Source organism: Schistocerca gregaria, chromosome 9 (genome assembly GCF_023897955.1).
Source record: "Schistocerca gregaria isolate iqSchGreg1 chromosome 9, iqSchGreg1.2, whole genome shotgun sequence".
NCBI classification, from domain to species: Eukaryota; Metazoa; Arthropoda; class Insecta; order Orthoptera; family Acrididae; genus Schistocerca; species Schistocerca gregaria.
The window spans coordinates 165,844,744-165,870,209 of record NC_064928.1 but is presented as its reverse complement, the minus strand read 5'-3'; the positions used below and the strand labels follow the sequence as shown (position 1 = coordinate 165,870,209).

Here is a 25,466-nt window from a genome sequence, read left to right as displayed (position 1 = left end):
AAAACTATACCGACCTCTATCTTTCATTGCAAACTTCTCCGAATTTCGGGCGGTGTTACCCATAAATATCACAACTACTCTGACCATTTATGAGGTGATGGCCACGTCATCATCAACCTGACTTACCAGCAATTTATTTATTTTATTTATTTATTAATTTTTTCTAGGAAATAGTTTCCGTAAAATCGTCTGAGAAAGATCGCAGGGCACGCGCCTCGGTTATATCATCGCCGACCGCCGAAAGGTTTTTAGTTGCTGTCGGCCTCCCCTTCCGGACAAACGAATGAACTCGCCCAGCGGTTTGGACGAATATTGGACACACTGCGCATCAGCCGCTGCATCCTGCGCCAGCTGTAGTTTCTTGAACTCGTTTTCGTAAAATGAACGTGACTGTGACAGCAGCCAGTTGCGCGCGATGGCTTCGACAATGCCAACGGTGTCAAATCTGTGCCATCCGTTAATGGCGCAAACAAATGAAAATAGCAGGGAGGTAAGTGTTGGCTGTGGAGAGTGTGTTCCAGTGTGGTCCAGAAGCGTTCCTGAAATTTTTGTTGAGTTCGGACAGCTGTTTAAGGTCGATGGTTGTCGTGAAGCACGACCCACGTCCCGGATTGGAAACGAGCGCCTTTTTCTGACTAGATGCACGTTATGTTCCACAAGTTGGCAATAGTACGCAGCGAGCACAATACGACGTTCATGGAGAAAATTGATGAAAAGAACTCCTTGAAAAACCAAAAGACTGTTGCAAGAACATTTCCCCCAACTGAGATGATTTTTGGTTTTGACGGGTGCAGATTTGTCCCTTCCAGTTCTGTGCAAAAGCTGTTCTTCTTCCGTTTGGTAGCGTATCGGTTGTCGCTTGCAAACCTCGAGACGGTGAAAAACAGTGCTGTGCCATGTGAAGAATGAGACTCCCACTTTGCGGACACTTTCCGATATCCAGGGTTGTCAGTAATGATCCCCTGAGCACCACAGTAGCTTACTCGAACCTCAGTAGGAATTTCCGCAACTGTTATTCGGCGACCGTCTTCAGTAAGTTGGCTAACAATGCAAATACTCTCATGAGTAACGCTGGTCCTTGTGTGACGTCACTGAGCTGCCTTCTTGAACTCTTTCTCCTCCTCGTAAAAACTGTTTGCACTACGCGTGCACTTAAGTCTTCCACATGATGCTGTCCCAGAACTGTACCGCAAATCGTTTCCAAAATTTCGGACCATTTGTACGACCTCTGTTGTGAGAAACGCGTCTATAATGCGTTGCACAACAAACGAGGTTACCTCTTGCTCTGGTATTCCGAATCTGACAAAAGAAACGGTGCGAAAACGTTCTACTTGCAGAGATCACTCTCAGCAAACGAAAGCGACAGTGAGCAGAGGTCACGGCGCACTCCGTTTACAAAAAGCAGAGCAAAACAAAAATTCCTCTTTATATTTGATTCAACCTCTTAACAGATAACGAAGACCACTGTTTAACAGCCTTTATGGTTTTATTGTCAGATGCATTGTTTGGACACGCCATTTCGTTTCCTGCACTTACAGCTTTATTACTTGATTGCGATATCATAATTTTTCAGCAAATCTGTAAAAAAACTCATAACAACTGTCATGTTGTTGTTGCTGTTGTTGTGGTATTCAGTCCAGAGACCGGTTTGATGCAGCTCTCCATGCTACTCTGTCCTGTGCAAGCTTCATCATCATCTCCCAGTACCTACTGCAACTTACATCCTTCTGAATCTGTATTCATCTCTTGGTCTCCCTACGATTTCTACCCACCACGATCCCCTCCAATGCTAAATTCGTGATCCCTTGATGCCTCGTAACACGTCCTACCAATCGATCCTTTCTTCTAGTCAAGTTGTGCCAGAAATTCCTCCCCAATTCTAATCAATACCTCCTCATTAGTTATGTGATTTACCCATCTAATCTTCAGCATTCAACTGTAGCACCACATTTCGAAAGCTTCTATTCTCTTCTTGTCTTTATCGTCCATGTTTCACTTCCATAGATGGCTACACTCCATACATATACTTTCAGAAACGACTTCCTGACAAATCTATATTCGATGTTAACAAATTTCTCTTCTTCAGAAAAGCTTTCCTTGCCATTGCCAGTCTACATTTTACATCCTCTCTACCTCGACCATTAACAGTTATTTTGCTCCCCAAATAGCAAAACTCATCTACTAGTTTAAGTGTCTCATTTCCTAATCTAATACCCTCAACGTCACCCGACTTAATTCGACTACATTCCACTATCCTCGTTTTGCTCTTGTTGATGTTCATCTTATACCCCCCTTTCAAGACACTGTCCATTCCGTTCAATTGCTCTTCCAAGTCCTTTGCTGTCTCTGACAGAATTACAATGTCATCGGCGAACCTCAAAGTTTTTATTTCTTCTCCGTGGATTTTAACTCCTACTCCGAATTTTTCTTTTGTTTCCTTTACTGCTTGCTCAAAATACATATTGAATAACATCGGGGATAGGTTATAGCCTTCAACATCGCAGCTCGTCAGCAAGAAGAAGGTGTAGTTATCTACGCCGAAACCTAGGTTAACACTAGATGCTTTTTTCGCAATCGAGGCGGGTTTTTAGTTTTTTATCACTGCTTCCCTTTTATGCCCCTCGACTCTCATAACTGCCTTTTTTTTCAGTAAAAATTGTAAATAGTCCTTCGCTCTCTGTATTTACCCCTGCCACCTTCAGAATTGGAGAGTATTCCACTCAACATTGTCAAAAGCTTTCTCTAAGCCAAGATTTGTCTCTAAGTGAACATAGTACATTTAAAATCATCTGCAATTCGAAATGCAGTCTAGGTAGATGGTAGCGTGGCGACGTTATTTCAGGAGATGTGGGCACCGGATATATTGCCTCACGTATCTTTGGAATTGATCGAATTATGAGTCTCTCATTTAGATTTTATAAGAATCCAGTTGATGGAGAATTAAGTATCGCTGTGTCGCCAAGAACTTATCGAATGCGTTTACAAGTGCTCTACTTTCCGACAGTATCTCCGGCGATACGGCTGTCCATGTGGCGCCTGACGGATGGCGGTTAACTAGAAGTCGGCTTATCGTAGGGATTAAGTAGTAGTCGGCTCATCAAAGAGTTCTCTCCACTGTGAAGGGCGTCTGAGTAGGCCAATCACAATGATCCTCACTGAATCTTGGAGCTTAGCGCCGCAGAGTAGTTACGTACCGTGGCTCAGAACTCACGTTGCACGTTGTTCGTGAACTCTTTGCATATGTGGAAGGGTATAATCTACTGTGGAGTGAGAACTGCGGAATCACAAATACTGAGATGAGAAAAGTCGTGGGATGGATATACACTACTGGCCACTAAAATTGCTACACCAAGAAGAAATACAGATGATAAACGAGTATTCATTGGACAAATACAGGGTGTTACAGAAAGGTACGGCCAAACTTTCAGGAAACATTCCTCACACACAAATAAAGAAAAGATGTTATGTGGACATGTGTCCGGAAACGCTTGATTTCCATGTTAGAGCTCATTTTAGTTTCGTCAGTATGTACTGTACTTCCTCGATTCAGCGACAGTTGGCCCAATTGAAGGAAGGTAATGTTCACTTCGGTGCTTGTGTTCACATGTGACTCATTGCCCTACAGTACAAGCATCAAGCACATCAGTACGTAGCATCAACAGGTTAGTGTTCATCACGAACGTGGTATTGCATTCTGTGCAATGTTTACAAATGCGGAGTTGGCAATGTCCATTTGATGTATGGATTAGCACGAGGCAATAGCCGTGGCGCGGCCATTAAAATTGCTACACCAAGAAGATATGCAAATGATAAACGGGTATTCATTGGACAAACATACTATACTAGAACTGACATGTGATTACATTTTCACACAATTTGGGTGCATAGATCCTGAGAAATTAGTACCCAAAACAACCACATCTGGCCGTAATAACGGCTTTGATACGCCTGGGCATTGAGTAAAACACAGCTGGGACGGCGTGTACAGGTACAGCTGCCCATGCAGCTTAAACACGATACCACAGTTAATCTAGAGTAGTGACCGTCGTTATGTGACGAGCCAGTTGTTCGGCCACCATTGACCAGACGTTTTCAGTTGGTGAGAGATCTCGAGAATGTGCTGGCCAGGGCAGCAGTCGAGCGTTTTCTGTATCCATAAAGGTCCGTACAGGCCTTGCAACATGCGGTCGTGCATTATCCTGCTTAAATGTAGGGTTTCGCAGGGATCGAATGAAGGGTAGAGCCACGGGCCGTAACACATCTGAAATGTAACGTCCAAAGTACCGTCAATGCGAACAATAGGTGACCGAGACGTGTAACCAATGGCACCTCACACCATCACACCGCTTAATACGCCAGTGTGGCGATGACGAATACACGCTTCCAATGCGCGTTCAAAGCGATGCCGTCAAAAACGGATGCAACCATCATGGTGCTGTAAACAGAACCTGGATTCATCCGAAAAAATGTTCTGCCATTCGTGCACCCAGGTTCGTCGTCGAGTACACCATCGCAGGCGCTGCTGTCTGTGATGCAGCGTCAAGGGTAACCGCAGCCGTGTTCTTCAAGCTTACTGTCCATGCTGCTACAAACGCCGTCGTGCAGATGGTTGTTGTCTTGCTAACGTCCCCATCTGTCGACTCAGGGATCGAGACGTGGCTGCACGATCCGTTACAGCGAGGCAGATAAGATGCCTGTCATCTCGATTGCTAGTGATACGAGGCCGTTGGGATCCAGCACGACGTTCCGTATTACCCTCCTGAACCCACCAATTCCATATTCTGCGAACAGTCATTGGATCTCGACCAAAGCGAGCAGCAATGTCGCGATACGATAAACGGTAATCGTGATAGGCTGCAATCTGACCCCTATCAAAGTCTGAAACGTTATGGTATGTATCTCTCCTCCTTACACGAGGCATCACAATAACGTTTCACCAGGCAACGCCGGTCAACCGAATCGGTTAGAAACTTTCCTCACGTTAGCACGTTGTAGGTGTCTCCACCGGCGCCAACCTTCTGTGAATGCTCTGAAAAGCTAATCATTTGCATATCACAGCTTATTCTTCCTGTCGGTTAAATTTCGCATCTGTAGCAATTCACCTTCGTGGTGTAGCAATTTTAATGGCCAGTAGTGTAGTAGATATACAGATAGCAATAATATCACGTACACATCGTATGAAATGGCAGTGCATTGGCGGATCTGCCGTTTTTACTTCGGTTATTCATGTGAAAAGTTTCCTACGTGGTTACGGCCAAAAGATGGCAATTAACTGACCTTGAACACCGAATGGTATTTGGACATTCCGCCGCGCAGAGTGGCTGCGCAGTTTGAGGCTCCATGTCACGGACTGCGCAGTCCCTTCCACCGGAGGTTCGAGTTCTACCTCGAGCATGGGTGTAGGTGTGTGTGTGTGTATGTGTGTGTGTGTGTGTGTGTGTGTGTGTGTGTGTGTGTGTTTTGTTTTTAGCATACATTAGTGTGTAAGTCTAGGGACCGATGACCTCAGCAGTTTTTTCCCTTAGAAATTAACACACATTTGGACATTTCATTTAAGAAATCGATAGGGAATTCGAAATTCCGAAATCCACAATTGTCAAGAGTTTGCAGAGAATACCAAATGGCAGCACGGCCTCTCACCACAGACAAAGCAGTGGCCGACGGCCTTCACTTAACGACTGAGAACAGCGGCCTTTGCGTAGAGTTGTCAGTGGTAAAAGACAAGCAAGTTACTGGGCTTTTGCACTGTCTCAGTTTTACCCTCTAAATTTCTAGTACGGTGTAAGTTAATCTCTGATGTCTTAACACGTCCTACTTTCCTGTTCCTTCTTCTTGTGAGTGTATTCCACATGTTATTTTCTTAGCAGATGGTGCAGGGAACCCTTATTTATTTCAGTCCACCTGATTTTCAACATTCGCCACTTCTCGAATGCTTCTATTCTCTTCTGTTCCGGTTTTCCCACAGTCCATGTTTCACTATCATACAGTGCTGTACTCCATACGTACGTTTCCAGAAATTTTTTCATCAAATTAAGACCTATGTTTGATGCTAGGAGAGGTCTCTAGGCCAGGAATGCCCTTTTATCCATGGCTAGTCTGCTTTTTATGTTCTCCTTGCTGCGTCTGTCAATGGTTATTTTACTGCCTAGGTAGCAGAATTCCTTCACTTCATCTACTTCGTGACCTTTTAACCTGATGTTAAGTTTCTCGCTGCTCTCATTTCTGCTACTTCTCATTACTTTCCTCTTTCTTCGACTTGCTCTCAATCCACATCCTATACTCATTAAATCGATCATTACGTTCAGCAGATCACGTAATTCTTCTTCACTTTCACTCAGGATAGCAATGTCATAAGTGAATCGTAACATTGATATCCTTTCACCATGAATTGTAATTCCAGTCCTGAACCTTTCTTTTATTTCCATCATTGCTTCTTTGATGTACAGTTCTAACAGTAGAGGGGAAAGACTACATGCCAGTCTTACACCCTTTTTATCCGTGGACTTCGTTCTTGGTCGTCCCCTTTTATTAGCCCTTTTGGCTCCTGTACATATTGTACAGTACCCGTCTCTCCCTATAGCTTAACCGTATTTTTCTAAGAATTTCGAACATCATGCACCACTTTAAATCGTCGAAGGTTGGACCCTATACCACTGAAAGACCTAGGCCTTGTCAGATGAGTTCCGGTCTCAGTTGGCGAGAGCTGACTGCTTTGAGTGTTGCGCAGACCCCACGAATCCAAGGATCCTAGTTGTCAATAAGGCACTGTGCAAGCTGATGCTGGCTCAATAATGGTGTGGTCCGTGTTTGCATGGATTGTACTGGGTCCTCTGGTCAAACTGCACACATTATTACTGGAAATGGCTATATTCGGCTACTAGGAGACAATTTTCAGCCCTTCAAGGACTTCATGTTCCCAAAAAACTACTGAAATTGTGCAGATGACAATGCGCCATGTCACCGGGCCTCAAATGTTAACAAATGGTTCAGATGGCTCTAAGCACTAGGGGACTTGACGTCGGAGCTCATCAGTCCCCTAGACTTAGAACTACTTAAACCTAATTAACCTAAGCACATCACACACATCCATGCCCGAGGCACGATTCAAAACTGCAACAGATCTGGCAGACAGTCTGCAGTTGTTTGCTGATGATGCTGTGGTGTATGGGGAGGTGTCGTCGTTGAGTGACTGTAGGAGGATAAAAGATGACTGACACAAAATTGATAGTGGTGTGATGAACGGCAGCTACTTCCAAAGCAGCGCGGTCCCAGACTGAAGCGCCTAGAACCACCAACAATTGGTTTAAAGAACGCTCTGGACAATTGGAACGAATGATTTTGCCACCCAGGTCACCTGACATGAATCCCGATGAAGATTTATGGGACATTGCAGGTTTATTTATTTATTTATTTGGAGGAGCCGTGACACTAACCGCTCGATAGAGGTGGTCTCGCAGATTCTCGATTGGATTTTAATTCTGAGAGTTTTGAGCTGGAAAATACGGCACACTCACCCTGGTGCTCTCTGGCTCATGCACGCACACGGCGAGGTATGTGACACATTGCATTGGCCTGCTGGTCGAGGAAAGCCAAATTGCATGCAGGGGTGGATGTAGTCCCCAAGGATGGATGCGTACTAGTGTTGACCCATTGCGCCTCCAAAATGACGAGACCCCCAGGCAGTGCCGCGAAAATATTTCCCAAGCCGTGACAGTGGCAGGTTTTTTGCTTCAAACATTTCACGCCACACACGCCAACGGCCATCTGTCGGGTGGAGCATAAAACGTGATTCGTCAGAAAACTCCAACTGTCGCCAATCAGTGAACCTCCAGTTCCGGTACTGGCGTCCAAATTCCAGCCTTCCTCGCTGGATAACAGCAGTCCGGAAGGTTGCATGAAACAGGCTCCTGCTGCAGCTGACTTAACTTACATTTCTCCAGCTTTGGAAGTAGCTGCCGTTAATCACACCACTATCAATTTTGCGTCTGTCATCTTTTATCCTCCTACAGTCACTCAACGACGACACCTCCCCATACACCATAGCATCATCAGCAAACAACTGCAGACTGTCTGCCAGATCGTTTACGTGTATAGAAAGTAACAGCTGTCTTACCACACTACCCTCGAGCGCTCTTGACAATGCCCTTGTCTCCGATGGACACATACCGTCGGGGACAATATACTGGGCTCCGCTATTTAAGGAGGCTCCAAGCCACTCACATGTCTGGGAATCTATTCTTTATGCTGCTACCTTCGTTAAAAGTCGGCAGTCGGGAGCTGTGTCATACGTTTTTCGGAAATCTAGGAATATGGAGTCTCTTTGTTGCCCTTCATCGATAATTCACGCAATATCATTTGAGAAATTGGCAGGCTGAGTTTCGCACAACCGATGCGTTCGAAGAAGCCGATGATTTCTGAACAGAAGCTTTTCCCCGCCAAGGAAATTTACACTACTGGCCATTAAAATTGCTACACCACGAAGATGACGTGCTACAGACCTCACAGGAAGAAGATGCTGTGATATGCAAATGATTAGCTTTTCAGAGCATTCTCACAAGGTTGGCGCCGGAGGCGACACCTACAACGTGCTGACATGAAGAAAGTTTCCAACCGATTTCTCATACACAAACAGCAGTTGACCGGCGTTGCCTGGTGAAACGTTGTGGTGCCTCGTGTGAGGAGGAGAAATGACTGTTAAAATATGGAATCGGTGGGTACAGGAGTGTAATACGGAACGCCGTGCTGGATCCCAATGGCCTCGTATCACTAGCAGTCGAGATGACAGGCATCTTGTCGGCATGGCTGTAACGGATCGTGCAGCTACGTCTCGATCCCTGAGTCAACAGATGGGGACGTTTGCAAGACAACAAGCATCCGCACGAACAGTTAGACGACGTTTGCAGCAACATGGACTCGGTCACCTCTTGTTCGCATTGAAGGCACTTTGAACAGTGCACGTTACATTCCAGATGTGTTTTGACCCGTGGCTCTACCCTTCATTCGATCCCTGCGAAACCTTACATTTCAGCAGGATAATGCACGACCACATGTTGCAGGTCCTGTACGCGCCTTTCTGGATACAGAAAATGTTCGACTGCTGCTCTGGCCAGCACATTCTGCAGATCTCTCACCAATTGAAAACGACTGGTCAATGGTGGCTGAGCAACTGGCTCGTCACAATACGCCAGTTCCTACTCTCGATGAACTGTGGTATCGTGATGAAGCTGCATGGGCAGCTCTACCTGTACACGCCATCCAAGTTCTGTTTGACACAATGCCCAGGCGTATCAAGGCCGTTATTACAGCCAGAGGTGGTTGTTCTGCGTACTGATTTCTCAGGATCTATGCACCCAAATTGCGTGAAAATGTATCATATGTCAGTTCCAGTATAATATATTTGTCCAATGAATATCCGTTTATCATCTGCATTTCTTCCTGGTGTAGCAATTTTAATGGCCAGTAGTGTATTATATTCTAACTGAGAATATGTTCTAGGATTCTGCAGAAATGTTAAGTTATTGCTTATGTTCTGTAAGATTAATTTATTGAGTTAGACAGTTTTCGGCATACAAGGCCATCATCAGACTTCAGCTGTGTCCAACAAACAAAGGCCACCAACGCAATCTGTAGGAAATCGTGGAAGTCTACTAACATCTAGCCCACGGTCTTTCTAATCTAATCTTAAATGACGAAAGACAGTTTAATACTTCATCTCTTCTAATCTTCACAAAATCGTCAGCGTTGTCCATTACTTCCCATTCTCTCTGTTCCATCATATTCCTCCATTTTCCTGTATTTGTTGATTTCTTTCTTTTACGGCGGCTGCCTGTGTAGTCCATATATTCTGTAGTTTCAACTGTTAACTCTTTCTTTTATTTTGTTTCCGTATAACTTGCCATGTTTAATACCTCTTCAAGTAGTCTCATCGAGTACTAACTCCATTGCCGGCCGCGGTGGTCTCGCGGTTCAGGCGGTCAGTCCGGAACCGCGCGACTACTACGGTCGCAGGTTCGAATCCTGCCTCGGGCATGGATGTGGGTGATGTCCTTAGGTTAGTTAGGTTTAAGTAGTTCTAAGTTCTAGGGGACTGATGACCACAGATGTTCAGTCCCATAGTGCTCGGAGCCATTTGAACCATACTAACTTCATTTTATTTTAATGAATTTGTTTATTAATTTAAACTGTTAATTAGGCATCGTTTTCCAGTATTAATATTTTTCCTGTTTGCTCCCTTTATATTTATTTATTGCTCATATTTTTATCTTTTAAATTGTATTTCCATCGCAGTGTCAAAGATTTCACTTACTTTGAATTTGTGCCTCAATCTAGATGTATAACGTCTTTTCCAATGTTGCTTAAAAACATTGTAACTTCTTTGGCGGCAACAGTCAGTTGAAGTCTCACAATGGCCTTGTGAGCTGAAAACCGGTTTACTCGATAAATTAATCCTGTAGAATATTAGCAACATAGTGATTTTCATTTATGATGATGTTTTTGTACGAAGAACAAACGGCAGAATAAGTTTTTTTTCGGCTTGCCATCTTTTATACTGAGAAGATATCCAGACTGTAGGCAACTCACAACGCATTAGGACGTTGCAGCATGGCTTTGCCCTGCTTCTTATCAGTGGCGTAACAAGTAATAAAGGATGTTTAGCATCGCTGTGAAGCTTCAACGAAATTTATTTCTCCAACAAAATTGTTCCAATGTAGTGACCTGTCACCCCAGAAGTTTGATGCAAAGAGTTTCAAACACACTGTGTGTATGGTCTGCGTTCTGCACCCTTGTAATGCCACTCGCCTCGCCGGCATCAACGTCTTCATCTCAGAGAAGTACTTATGCCCTACTTCCTCAGTTATTCCATCGATTGATTGTTTCGTCACTTCGTGGTAGAATATATTGTACATTATCAATGGAACAGACACAACACTGGTGTAATATTCGACATTATTTATTAATTGTTACAGAACCGGTTTTCGGCTATTACGCCATCATCAGGTGGAAGATATGTATTTGGTGCAGTGAATTTTGTTGGATCAAAGATTTTAAACAAGCGCAGCTGCAGAGTATCTCAATTTCCAGAGATGAAAATGTTAATGTTAGAACACGAGTGAAACAAGCAAGGTTATTTCAGTCTAAATGGGATGTAAGATTATTTAACTAAGATAAAACATGAGACACATTAACTAATGACCTACAAACAAATTACAGCAGTTGTACATAGAAGAAAATCAGTGAACAATAACTTTGGTGACATATTCCAAAGATATGACTGAACAAAGCAATCCTGTCTTTAATAGACCATATATTACAAATAGATAAGCTATAATAGTGATATTAACCAGGTGAGTGATGCACTGTGATTAAATATAGTAATTTTTTATCACAACAAGAGAAATTATAGTAACTGAAATAATGGAAATGGAGAACGTGATTGAGAGGGGTAATTTACAAAATGGCCTGGATGGGTTTATGATTAGTATTTGCAGTTAGAAGTGGTGAGTATGATCCCCAGTTGTTGTTCGAATGTATTCCAATCTCTGTCATCCCCTACAGTTTTTACACTCCACAACTCCCTCTCCCACTACGGAAATTATTCCCTGATGCTGTAACATACGAGGTGTACGAAAAATTTAATGAAGTTTTTTTTCATTCTACGGTATTGTCCCCTCCAAAGTAATTCCCTTCGGCAGCTACACACTGGCAGAGTTCGTTCCCACGCTTGGCAACAGCGCTGAAAGGCTTCAAGTTGTGAGGCCTTTAACATGTCTGTCAAAGTCTTTTGAATGTCCTCCAGAGTCCCAAAATGGCGTCCTTTTAAAACATTAATCAATTTCTGGAAAAGGAAAAAGTCACAAGGACTCAGATCAACTGAATAGCGAGGCTCTGGAACAACATGAATACCTCCTGAGATTAAAAATTCCACAAAGGAAGTGGTCACGTGACATGGAATGTTGTCATACTGCAGCATCAACTTGACTGCAGCGTCTGGTCTCACTCTATTCATCCTTTTTCTGAGCCTCTCAAGGACATCTTTGTAAAACACTTAAAACAAAGCAGCACTGTTTTGAACTTCGATTTGGTGATTCGAGCTTTTCTCAGTCGAGGAGATGTTTCAGTGCGCCGCTCCTCGCTCTGCCGCAGGATAACACTCAAAAATCCAGGATTCATCACTTGTGATCACACGACCGAACCACTCGGGATCACTGAAAATCCTCTCAAGACGATCAACACACATGTTTCTCGATTGTTGTTCTTCTCAGTTGTGAGGTTTTTCGGCACTATTCTGGTACAAGTCTTTCCCATGTGCAAAACTTCAGTCAAATTTTGATGTACGGTGAAAATGTTTAAAGTTCAACAGGGCACCCATCATCCGTACTAAATGTAGGACTGACATCACAAGAGCATGCACAAGTTCAACATTTTCGTCGGTTTTTGAAGTTGAAGGCCACAAAACTCGATGGCATAACGTTTCTCTAAGTTCTGCTGTTCTGTTGTCTTAACACACAACAAAAACATAACTTCAGTGATGGTACTTTCGAAAACCACGAGATGGCTGCACAGAGCTGTAACAAGGACTGAACTTCTGGAAGGGATGAACACACCGGCTACACAAGCAGAACAACGCAGCATTGCCAGATCTCTCGCAGTGTTTTTAGTCTCATTACTTTTTTCACACACCTCGTATGCTCTGAAATCTCATCCCTTCTTCTTGTCAGTGTTTCCAGTAAAGTTCCATTTCTAGCTAATTCCTAGCAGACCTGATTTCTTACTGTATCTGGCCACCTAATTTTCAATACCATTCTTTAGTATAACATCTTAAACACTTCATTTCTCTTCATTTCTGATATTCCAACCTTCCATGATGCTATGCTATGCTCAAGATGTATCTTACCAGAAATTTACTTTTCAGATGAAAGCCGATGTTTGGCCAGAGACACCGACTTAGCCCCTACTATTCTACTTTTTATGTCCTCTTTGCGTCATCTGTTACATGTTATCTTCCTCCTAAGCCAGTAGAATTCCTTCATTTCATCTGTTGCGTGGTTCCCAATTATTACGTTAAGCGAATCACTCACTATAATTCCTTGCTACTCTTCGTAACACTCAATCCATAATTTGTGCTCATTAGACAGTTCAATCCGTTTAGTACGTCCTGAAATATTCCTCACTTTCTCTTGCCACAGCAATATCATCAGCAAACCTAGTCATTAAATTTCTTTCGCCCCGAGTTTTAATCCCATTCAAGAATCTTTCTTTCAGTTTCGTCGTTATTCCTTCGCTTTACAAGTAGAACAATAGGAAAAAAAGAAGACTTCAAACGAAAATGATCGTCATGTAATACATTCTCTATTCTCTTTTAGATTCTTCTACACCTTACTCTTGTCAGCTACTTGGATGCTTAGTCTCTTAAGAAGGTATGCAATAGTTATCGAATTTACCTGTCCGTGCTGTCTTCTGGAATGTCGGCACAGTAATTTGAATAATCGTTAGTTTCCCACTTCCCAAACTGATTTCAGAAATTCTGAAGGAATGTCATCCATCCCTTCAGTGTCGTTTGATAACGAGTCTGTTATGCCCACATTTATTTCTTCTATCTACATCTACATGACTACTCTGCAATTTACACTTAGTTGCTTGACAGAGAGTTCATGGGAACCATTTCTTTACCAGCCTACTTTGGAATAAAGCGCTGGAAAAATGAACACCAAAATCGTTCCGAGCGAGCTGTGATTTCTCTTATATTACTACGATAATATGTGCCTGGGAGTCAAGGAAGTACAGTATATGGCAAAGAAAAAGTGGGAGGAAAATAGGTAGAGGCAATGCACATGTACAGAAAAAAATAGTCCAGTTCTAGTTAAATGTATGATTATTCACGAAAGAGCTTGACAAGCAGAGCACGTCATTAACGCGTTCGTCCATGTCTGATGCTTATAAAAACAGTTATTCGGCTTGGAATTGATTGAGGAGATTTTGGATGCTCTCCTGAGGGATGTTGTGCCATGTTGTGCTAGATCGTCAAAATCCCGAGCTGGTTGGAGGGCCATATTCATAATGCTCCAAACGTTGTCAACTGGGGAGAGATCTGGCGACCTTAGTCACCAAGGTATGGATGGCAAGCACGAAGAGAAACAGTAAAAACACTCGCTGTGTGCAGGTGGGGATTATTTTGCTGGAATGTAAGCCCAGGATGGCTTGCCATGAAGAGCGATATAATGGGGTGTAGAATATCGTGGAACTGCCGCTGTGCTGTAAGGGTGTCATAGATGACAACCAGCTATGAAAAGCAATGGCATCCATCACTTGACAGGCCTTATGGTGGGCGATTCATACGTTGGTATCCCAGCACTCTCAGACGCATCTCTACACATCTTTGCTGCCCATCAAGGCCCAGTTCGAAGCGAGACTCATTAATGAAGACAATTCTTCTGCAGTCAACGAGACTGCACGGCAAAGAGGAGTCTGGAGACACCTCGACAGTGGTCGCCCGCCATACAGCCCGACAGAGTGGCGTTTCTTTTCGTAACAGGACCTCTTTGATTGTAATCCATGGCACCCTTAAGCACAGTGCTATATCGACTATATTCTACGTCTCGTTTTGTTGCCCCTCATGGCAAGCCATCCTGGGCTTACATTTCAACAATATAACGACCATCCACTGGTTTTCTTGTCCATGTCAAACGCTACCTTGACCCGCAAGGTCGCCAGACCCAATTAAGAACGTTTGGAGCATTATAGGTAAGGACCACCAACGAGCTCAGGATATTAACGACCTAATGCTCCAGTTGGACAGAATTTGGCATGAGGACACCCAACAACTGTGTGAGTCAGTACGAAGCCGAAAAATTGCTAGCATAATGAGCAGACATGGATCAACGTTTTAATCACTTGCTCAATTTGTCAAGCTCTTTCTCTTGAGTGAATCATACATTGTTTCTGCAGTTGTACTCATTTGTGTATGTGTACTTGTACATCACATATACCGATTTCCGTCCCAATCGGATAATTCCTTTGAGGTGCCTCGTCTTTTCTGTCTGGGAGTTCACTTCTCGGTTTGATGTATAACTACATCCATACTCCGCAAGCCACCTGACGGTGTGTGGCGGAGGGTACCTTGAGTACCTCTATCGATTCTCCCTTCTATTCCAGTCTCGTATTGTTTGTGGAAAGAAAGATTGTCGGTATGCCTCTGTGTGGACTCTAATCTCTCTGATTTTATCCTTATGGTCTCTTCGCGAGATATACGTAGGAGGGAGCAATATACTGCTTGACTCCTCGGTGAAGGTATGTTCTCGAAACTGAGCTACTGAGCGTTGCAGAGTCTTCCACTGGAGTTTATCTATCATCTCCGTAACGCTTTCGCGATTAGTAAGTGATCCTGCAACGAAGCGCGCTGCGCTCCGTTGGATCTTCTCTCTCTCTTCTATCAATCCTATCTGGTACGGATCCCACACTGGTGTGCAGTATTCAAGCAGTGGGCGAACAAGTGTACTGTAACCTACTACCTTTGTTTCCGGATTGCATTTCCTTAGGATTCTTCCAATGAATCTCAGTCTGGCATCTGCTTTACCGACGATCAACTTTATATGATCATTCCATTTTAAATCACTCCTAATGTGTACTCCCAGATAATTTATGGAATTAACTGCTTCCAGTTGCTGACCTGCTATTTTGTAGCTAAATGATAAGGGACCTATCTTTCTATGTATTCGCATCACATTACACTTGTCTACATTGAGATTCAATTACCACTCCGTGCACCATGCGTCAATTCGTTGCAGATCCTCCTGCATTTCAGTAAAATTTTCCATTGTTACAACATCTCGATATACTACAGCATCAACCGCAAAAAGCCTCTGTGCATTTCCGACGTCATCCACAAGGTCATTTATGTATATTGTAAATAGCAACGGCCCTACGACACTCCCTTGCGGCACACCTGAGATCATTCTTAGTCCGGAAGACTTCTCTCCAAAGAGAATGACATGCTGCGTTCTGTTATCTAGGAACTCTTCAATCCAATCACACAACACTTTGTTCATTAAACGACTGTGGGGAACTGTATCGAACGCCTTGCGGATGTCAGGAAACACGGCATCTACCTGGGAACCCGTGTCTATGGCCCTCTGAGTCTCGTGGACGAATAGCGCGAGCTGGGTTTAACACGACCGTCTTTATAGAAACCCATGCTGATTCCTACAGAGTAGGTTTCTAGTTTCCAAAAAAATGGTTCAAATGGCTCTGAGCTCTATGGGACTTAACTTCTCAGGTCATCAGTCCCCTAGAACTTAGAACTACTTAAACCTAACTAACCTAAGGACATCACACACATCCATGCCCGAGGAAAGATTCGAACCTGCGACCGTAGCAGTCGCGCGGTTCCGGACTGAGCGCCTAGAACCGCGAGACCATCGCGGCCGGCTCTCTAGTTTCCAGAAAAGTCATTATACTCGAATATAAAACGTGTTCCGAAATTCTACAACCGATCGTCTATAGCTCTGCATATCTGTTCGACGTCCCTTCTAGAAAACGGGGATGACCTGCGCCCTTTGAAACGTCCCCTTAGAAAAATTATTGAATTGCTGTGCTGGTAAACCCCTTACATTATTTGATTTTCAAACAGCTGAGCAGAACTGAACGTACTCAGATATTTCGCTCTTTACTTATTCTGATCAACTCTAAACTGACAAACACTATTTTTAGCGCAACGCAATCTGCCTTTCAAAAATCCCTAAGAAAGAATGGCCCTGACTGACAATAACCTATGCCTTTCATGAATCACTTACCTCACAAAAATCTTCGTTACTCGAACTACTGCAATACAGCGAGCGCCACTACTGCGAGCTAAATAAAAGATTCCAACTACTGAAGGCACTAACTACTGATAGGCATAGTTAGCAAATGAAAGATTTTGATAGAGAACAAACAATGTATTTACCTTAATAGAGTATTACCTTATATATATAATCAGTTCATGACATCCAGTCTTACAAGTTTACTGTCTCTGATGGACACACGTCCAGATCATCCGCTCTCAGAACTCCGCCATCTCTCTCGCCACATCCACCACTGCTGGCGGCTCACATCCAACTGCGCAACGCTACGCGCTGTTCACAGCCAACTGCTCAACACTACAATAGCGAATATTCCAACAATGCCAACCAGCCACAGACTGCACACAGCAGTCAGTGATTTTCATACAGAGCGCTACGTGGCGTTACCAATATAAAAACCTAAACAGCCTGCTTACACCTTTTCCAATCCTTTGGGACGCTACGCTCTTCTGGAGACCTACAGTACACTGCTGCAAGAAGAAGGGCAAGTTCCTTCGCATACCCTGTGTAAAATCGAAGTGGTATCCCATCAGGTCCAGCGGCCTTTCCTTTTTTGGTCGATTTCAATAGTTTTTCTATCCCTCTGTCACCTATTTCGATATCTACCATTTTTTCATCTGTTCGACAATCTAGAGAATATGCACAGTGAGAGAGCTGCTTCAGAATTAAAGTTTGACGTACTTTGTTTGATATGTCAGTGCGCTTGTTTGATAAAACCGTGGGTACAGAATAGCGAATTTGACATGTTTGATCATTAGAGGGGACCTTCACACTGTGGGGATACTATTGAGATGGTCAGCTAGCTACACTACTGGCCATTACAATTACTACACCACAAAGATGACGTGCTACAGACTCAAAATTTAACCGACAGGAAGATGCTGTGATGTGCAAATAATTACCTTTTCAGATCATTCACACAAGGTTGGCGCCGGTGGTTACACCTACAACGTGCAGACATAAGGAAAGTTTGTAAACGATTTCTCATACCAAAACAACATTTTACCGGCGTTGCTTTGTGAAACGTTGTTGTGATGCTACGTGCAAGGAGAAGAAATGCGTACCACCACGTTTCCGACTTTGATAATGGTCGGATTATAGACTATCGCTATTGCGGTATATCGTATCGTGACATTGTTGCTCGCGTTGGTCGAGATCCAATGATTGTTAGCACAATATGGAATCGGTGGATTCAGGAGGGTAATACGGAACGCCGTGCTGGATCCCCACGGCCTCTTATCACTAGCAGTCGAGATGACAGGCATCTTATCCGCATGGCTGTAACGGATCGTGCAGCCACGTATCGATCCCTGAGTCAACAGATTAGGACGTTTGCAAGTCAACAACCATGTGGAAGAAATGTTCAACGACGTTTGCAGCAGCCTGGACTATCACCTCGGAGACCATGGCTGCGGTTACCCTTGACGCTGCATCACAGACAGGAGCGACTGCGATGGTGTACTCAACGACGAACCTAAGTGCACGAATGGCAAAACTTCATTTTTTCGGATGAATCCAGGTTCTGTTTGCAGCATCACGATGTCGCATCCGTGTTTGGCGACATTGCGGTGAACGCACGTTGGAAGCGTGTATTCCTCATCGGCATACTGGCGTTATCACCCGGCGTGATGGTATGGGGTGCCATTGTTTACACGTCTCGGTCACCTCTTGTTCACATTGACGGCACTTTGAACAGTGAACGTTACATTTCAGATGTGTTACGACCTGTCACTCTACCCTTCATTCGATCCCTGCAAAACTCTACACTTCAGCAGGATAATGCGCAACCGCATTTTGCAAGTCCAGTACGGGCCTTTCTGGACACAGAAAATTTTCGACTGCCAGCATATTCTCCAGATCTCTCACCAATTGAAAACGGCTGATTAATGCTGACTGAGCAACTGGCTTGTCACAATACTTCAGTCACTACTCTTGATAAACTGTAGCATGGTGTTGAAGCTGCATGGGCAACTGTACCTGCACACGCCATACAAGCTCTGTGTGACACAATGCCCAGGCGTATGAAGTCCGTTATTACGGCGAGAGGTGGTTGTTCTGGGTACTGATTTCTGAGGATCTATGCACCGAAATTTCGTGAAAATGTAATCACATGTCAGTTCTAGTACAATGTATTTGTCCAATGAATAGCCGTTTATGATCTGCATTTCTTGTCGGTGTAGTAATTTTAATGGCCAGTAGTGTACATGCGAGGGGTGGTCGGTGTCTGCAGACCGGAGAAGGCGCCGCTGGAGGAGGAGGACTCGCTGCCTCGGCCGGCCGCCGCCCCCACGCCGCCCCCGCAGTCGGCGCTGCAGCGCCTCAGCCAGGCGCCGCGGGCGTGGCTGCAGCGCTTGCGGCGCGCCCAGGGCCGCCGCAACACCGACGACGCGGACGTCGACGGCGATCCGCGCGCCGCCCCCAGGCCGTCACTGCTCAAGCGCATGTCGCTGCCTGCGCCGGACCTGCTGTCCATGCGGCGTGGCAGCTCGCTCATGCCCGAGCCGCAGTACGTCACCATCACCGTGAGTACCCATTCTCCCGCGTAAGAGCTACCACCCGTTCCAGGCATATAGTCGCCAACACCCTGCCTTTTCCCACAGAGTGCGCCTCTGACCGATCTATCTTACAAGGGAACCTCCCCTTCGCACCCCCCTCAGATTTAGTTATAAGTTGGCACAGTGGATAGGCCTTGAAAAACTGAACACAGATCAATCGAGGAAACAGGAAGACGTTGTGTGGAACTATGAAAAAAATAAGCAAAATATACAAACTGAGTAGTCCATGCGCAAGATAAGCAACATCAATGATAATGTGAGCTCAGGAACGCCGTGGTCCCGTGGTTAGCGTGAGCAGCTGCGGAATGAGAGGTCCTTGGTTCAAGTCTTTCCTCGAGTGAAAAGTTTAATTTTTTATTTTCAGGCAATTATTATCTGTCCGTCCGTCCGTCCGTTCGATGCGAGGTAACTGCGCCGTAGTACTGGGACGCAAAACCCTAAACGGAAAAATTTGAAAACGTTAAAAACGTATCTTTTGACAGAGCACAGGGAAAACCGTGGTGGGACTGTGAAACTGTTGCATTCATTTGTTGCAGTTTATATGACAAACTCTTATGTTTTCATCACTGTTTTGGGAGTGATTGTTACATCCAAAAGAAAACCTAAATCGGGCAAGGTAGAAGAATATTTTTACCCATTCGCCAAGTGTACAAGTTAGGTGCGTCGACAACATATGAAACGTCCCCTTTGAAAAATTATACATGACTGTGCTTAAACTGACACGCAATATTTTTAGCGCAACGCAATCTGACTTTCAATAATCCCTACAAAAGAATGGCCCTGACTAACATTAACCTATACCTTTCACAAATCACTTACCTCACCAAAAATCTTCGTTACTCGAACCACTGCAATACAGCGAGCGCCACTACTGCCAGCTAAATAAGAGATTCAAACTACGGAAGGCACTAACTACTGATAGGCATAGTTATCAAATGAAAGATTTTAATAGAGAACAAACAATGTATATACATTAATAGTCATAATATATATCAGTTCATGACATCAATTCTTACAAATTTCAAAACTCCGCCATCTCTCTCCCAACGTCCACCACTGCTGGCGGCTCACCTCCAACTGCGCAACGCTACGCGCTCTTAGCATCCAGCTGCCGCTGCCCAACACTACAATGGCAGACAACAATGCAAACCAGCCACAGACTGCACACGGCACAGCCAGTGATTTTCATACAGAGCGCTACGTGTCGGCGGCGTTACGAATATAAGAACCTAAACAACCTAGTTACACATATTCCTGTCATGTTACGCACATGCCGTCACCAGTGTCGTATAGAATACATCAGACGTGTTTTCCTGTCGAGGAATCGGTTGACCCTGTGACCTTGCGATCAAATGTTTTCGGTTCCTATTGGAGAGGCACGTCCTTTCGTCTACTAATCACACGGCTCGCAAAACTCAGACACTAAACTTATTACAGTGAACAGAGACGTCAATGAACGAACGGACAGATCATAACTTTGTGAAAATAAAAAAAAATTAAATGTTCACTCGAGGAAAGACTTGAACCAAGGACCTCTCGCTCCGTAGCTGCTCACGCTAACCACGGAACCATGACGCTCCTGAGCTCACCCTCTCCTTAATGTTGCCTATTTTGCGCATGGACTATTCAGTTTGTGTCTTATGCTTTTTTTCGTAGTTCCACACGACTTCTTCCTGTTTTCTCGATTAATCTGTGTTCAGTTTTTCAAGGCTTATCCACTGTGCCAATTTGTAACTAAATCTGATGGTGGTGCGATGGGGAGGTTCCCTAGTTAGAGAGCCTGTATAGGGAGAGAGTGACCAACCGGACGATACGGCGGCCATTTTTCTACCAAACTGCGGGCGGGACTTTTGAATGGTCAGTAGTGGAGTAGTGGAGTACACACTCGCCGAATCTAAAACATAAGACAATATGGCGAAATCATTCGTTAAATGCCTTTCGTTACAGCTATAATATAGTAGCCTACTACGTACAGCACAGGAAAAAGTTGATACAGTGGCTGCAAAAATTATTCGTTACTTGCATTTATCTCCTTTAAAGTTCGTTTACTAGACATACTGCGACGAAAGTAACGTAAATAAAAATATATAGTGTATAGCATTTGTTTTGTATCGGAAGTGCATAACGCTAAAGATTTAACGTACCTGTATAACGTCAGCTGAATGAAAGTCGTAAGCAGTTGTTTACTTGTGACATGCAAAAAGTGAGAGACGTATTAGTCCTTCTTGTCACGTCTTCAAACTTTTTGCATGTCACAAGTAAACAACTGCTTACGACTTTAAACGAAAAAGATTACAAAAATCAGGTCTAGGCTACTGTAATAACGACCAAATATAACAAGAAAACTACCGTATCCCTTCTACCCCACTGTAAGTAGGCCTATTAAAAACTTTCAAGAGTACCTGCAATTATTTACTACGAATAATGTTTCGGCAACCACGACAACTGCGGAAAACGTGCTCACAACTTGACAGTCAGGCAATAATACTGAAACCAAAATGCCTAGTGCTCTGATTCGGAACGAAATAAAGTTTGACCCTATAAAGACGAATGAGCATGGCACAACAATTACAGGAACTTTCCATTTCCAGCAAGAACGTCTGATATTGGCTTCAGAAAAGCTTGTGATGCTATCAGTATGCACGAACTGTTGAAGAAATAAGAGCTTAAAAATTCAGGAAATTGTAATAGACCTACCTGTTTTGCGTGACTAAAAATATTTTTTAAAAAAACTGCCCACTGCTTTCGTCTTTCTTCATTGCGTGGAAATGCTAACATGCGAAATCCACCTTCGCCTCTATTGGAACAACCAAATGCAGCACAACCTGGCATCGTTTACGAACGCCTGCAGAACGAATTGTTGTTGTTGTGGTCTTCAGTCCTGAGACTGGTTTGATGCAGCTCTCCATGCTACTCTATCCTGTGCAAGCTTCTTCATCTCCCAGTACCCACTGCAACCCACATCCTTCTGAATCTGCTTAGTGTAGGCATATCATGGTCTCCCTCTACGATTTTTACCCTCTACGCTGCCCTCCAATACTAAATTGGTGATCCCTTGATGCCTCAGAACATGTCCTACCAACCGATTCATTCTTCTGGTCAAGTTGTGCCACAAACTTCTCTTCTCCCCAATCCGATTCAATACTTCCTCATTAGTTATGTGATCTACTCATCTAATCGTCAGCATTCTTCTGTAACACCACATTTCGAAAGCTTCTATTCTCTTCTGGTCCAAACTATTTATCGTCCATGTTTCACTTCCATACATGGCTACACTCCATACAGATACTTCAGAAATGACTTCCTGACACTTAAATCTATACTCGACGTTAACAAATTTCTCTTCTTCAGAAACGCTTTCCTTGCCATTGCCAGTCTACATTTTATATCCTTTCTACTTCGACCATCATCAGTTAATTTGCTCCCCAAATAGCAAAACTCCTTTACTACTTTAAGTGTCTCATTTCCTAATCTAATTCCCTAGGCATCACCCGACTTAATTCGACTACATTCCCTTATCCTCGTTTTGCTTTTGTTGATGTTCATCTTATATCCTCCTTTCAAGACACTATCCATTCCGTTCAACTGCTCTTGCAAGTCCTTTGCTGTCTCTGACAGAATTACGATGTCATCGAACGTCAAAGTTTTTATTTCTTCTCCGTGGATTTTAATACCTACTCCAAATTTTTGTTTTGTTTCCTTTACTGCTTGCTCAATATACAGATTGAATAACATCGGGGATAGACTACAACCCTGTCTCACTCCCTTCCCAACCACTGCTTCCCTTTCATGTGATAGCCGTACCGTAGGTGCAACCACAACGGAGGGGTATCTGTTGAGAGGCCAGACAAACGTGTGGTTCCTGAAGAGGGGCAGCAGCCTTTCCAGTAGTTGCAGGGGCAACAGTCTGGATGATTGACTGATCTGGCCGTGTAACATTAACCAAAACGGCCTTGCTGTGCTGGTACTGCGAACGGCTGAAAGCAAGGGGAAACTACGGCCGTAATTTTTCCCGAGGGCATGCAGCTTTGGTGTATGATTTGTACAGAACGAATTATAGATGTCAAAAACAATACTGTACAATTAGTAACGTGTTTACTTCAAACATGTAGGCCTGCCGACTTCATCACAAAACGCTTCATTATTTCAACTCATATTTAAGATCCCTAACGCTAATTACGTACTAATAACGATATACAACTAATAGAATATGCATGAACAACGTATAACAAGTCTCTCAATAATTCAAATACATTTTAATCGTTTCCAAAAGTCCTCTGAACTTCAATTCAACTCAAAAGCACGGCGAACATAGGAAGCGCGAGAGACGTTTGGCAGAAAAATGTCGCCAAAGCTAATCAACCAATCACGGGCAACTTCACCTATGGCCACTCTCTCTCTACACAGGCTCTCTAATCTATCTGTGTGGTTACACTGCTACTGTTTGGCAGACCCTACCTGTGCAGTCGCCTGGCAGTTTTCATTGTGCAAAAACAACAGAAGGGAAAATGACAGTCTGTGGTGTGGCGCTGACACACCCAGACCATGGATGCAGTGCGGCGGCACGGTTACTTTGATCCATTAGAGCACTGTTGCAGAAACAACGAAACAAACATGCCAAATTTAAACAGACGCAAAATCCCCAAGATTGGCGATCCTTTACAGAAGCTCGAAACTTAGCGCGGAGTTAATTGCGAGATGCCTATAACAGTTTCCACAACGAAACTTTGTTTCGAAACCCGGCAGAAAATTCAAAGGGATTCTGGTCGTATGTGAAGTATGTTAGCGGCAAGAAACAATCAGTGCCTTCTCTGTGCGATAACAATGGAGATACTATCGAAGACAGTGCTGTCAAAGCAGATTTACTAAACACAGCCTTCCGAAATGCCTTCACAAAAGAAGACGAAGTAAATATTCCAGAATTCGAATCGAGAACAGCTGCCAACATGAATAACGGATAAGTGAAGCAACTCAAATCCCTCAATAAAAGCAAGTCTTCTGGTGCAGACTGTATACCAATTAGGTTCCTTTCGGAGTATGCTGATGCATTAGCTCCATACTTAACAATCATATACAACCGTTCGCTCGATGAAAGATCCGTGCCCGAAGACTGGAAAATTGCACAGGTCACACCAATATTCAAGAAAGGTAGTAGGAGTAATCCACTAAATTACAGGCCCATATCGTTAACGTCGATATGCAGCAGGATTTTAGAACATATATTGTGTTCAAACATTATGAATTACCTCGAAGGAAACGGTGTATTGACACACAGTCAACATGGGTTTAGAAAACCTCGTTCCTGTGAAACCCAACTAGCTCTTTATTCACATGAAGCGCTGAGTGCTATTGACAAGGGATTTCCAAAAGGCTTTTGACACTGTACCACACAAGCGGCTCGTAGTAAAATTACGTGCTTATGGAATAGGCCTGTCGTCTCAGTTATGTGACTGGATTTTCAATTTCCTGTCAGGGAGATCACAGTTCGTAGTAATCGACGGAAAGTCATCGCGTAACACAGAAGTGATTTCTGGCATTCCGCAAGGCAGTGTTATAGGCTCTTTGCTGTTCCTTAGCTATATAAACGATTTGCTAGACAATCTGAGCAGCCGTCCTCGGTTGTTTGCAGATGACACTGTAATTTATCGACTAATAAAGTCATCAGAAGATCAAAACAAACTGCAAAAGGATTTAGAAAAAAATATCTGACTGGCGCAAATAGTGTCATTTGATCCTAAGTAACGAAAAGTGCGAGGTCATCCACATGAGTGCTAAAAGGAACTCGTTAAACTCCGGGTACATGATAAATCAGTCTAATCTAAGAGCCGTAAGTTCAACTAAAAACCTAGGTATTACAATTACGAACATCCTCATTTGGAAAGAACGCGCAGAAAATGTTGTGGAGAAGGCTAACCAAAGGCTGCGTTTTATTGGCAGGACACTTAGAAAATGTAACACACCTACTAAGGAGACTGCCAGAAATACGCTTGTCCGTCCTCTCTTACAATACTGCTCCGCGGTGTGGGATCCTTACCAGGTAGGGGCCGGCCGCGGTGGTGTCGCGGTTCTAGAC

The 25,466-nt window shown here is 43.8% G+C and overlaps 1 protein-coding gene across 3 annotated transcripts in view; it reads left to right on the top strand.

Annotated features, from left to right (window-relative positions):
• The window catches only part of LOC126292020 (open rectifier potassium channel protein 1), a 530,665-nt gene that overhangs the window by 478,540 nt on the left and 26,659 nt on the right, over positions 1-25,466 (top strand). For all 3 annotated transcript variants that reach the window (XM_049985814.1, XM_049985813.1, XM_049985815.1), the window contains exon 10: positions 19,069-19,360. In XM_049985814.1, the coding sequence (XP_049841771.1) occupies positions 19,069-19,360 (292 nt within the window). The remainder of the gene's footprint in view (positions 1-19,068; positions 19,361-25,466) is intronic.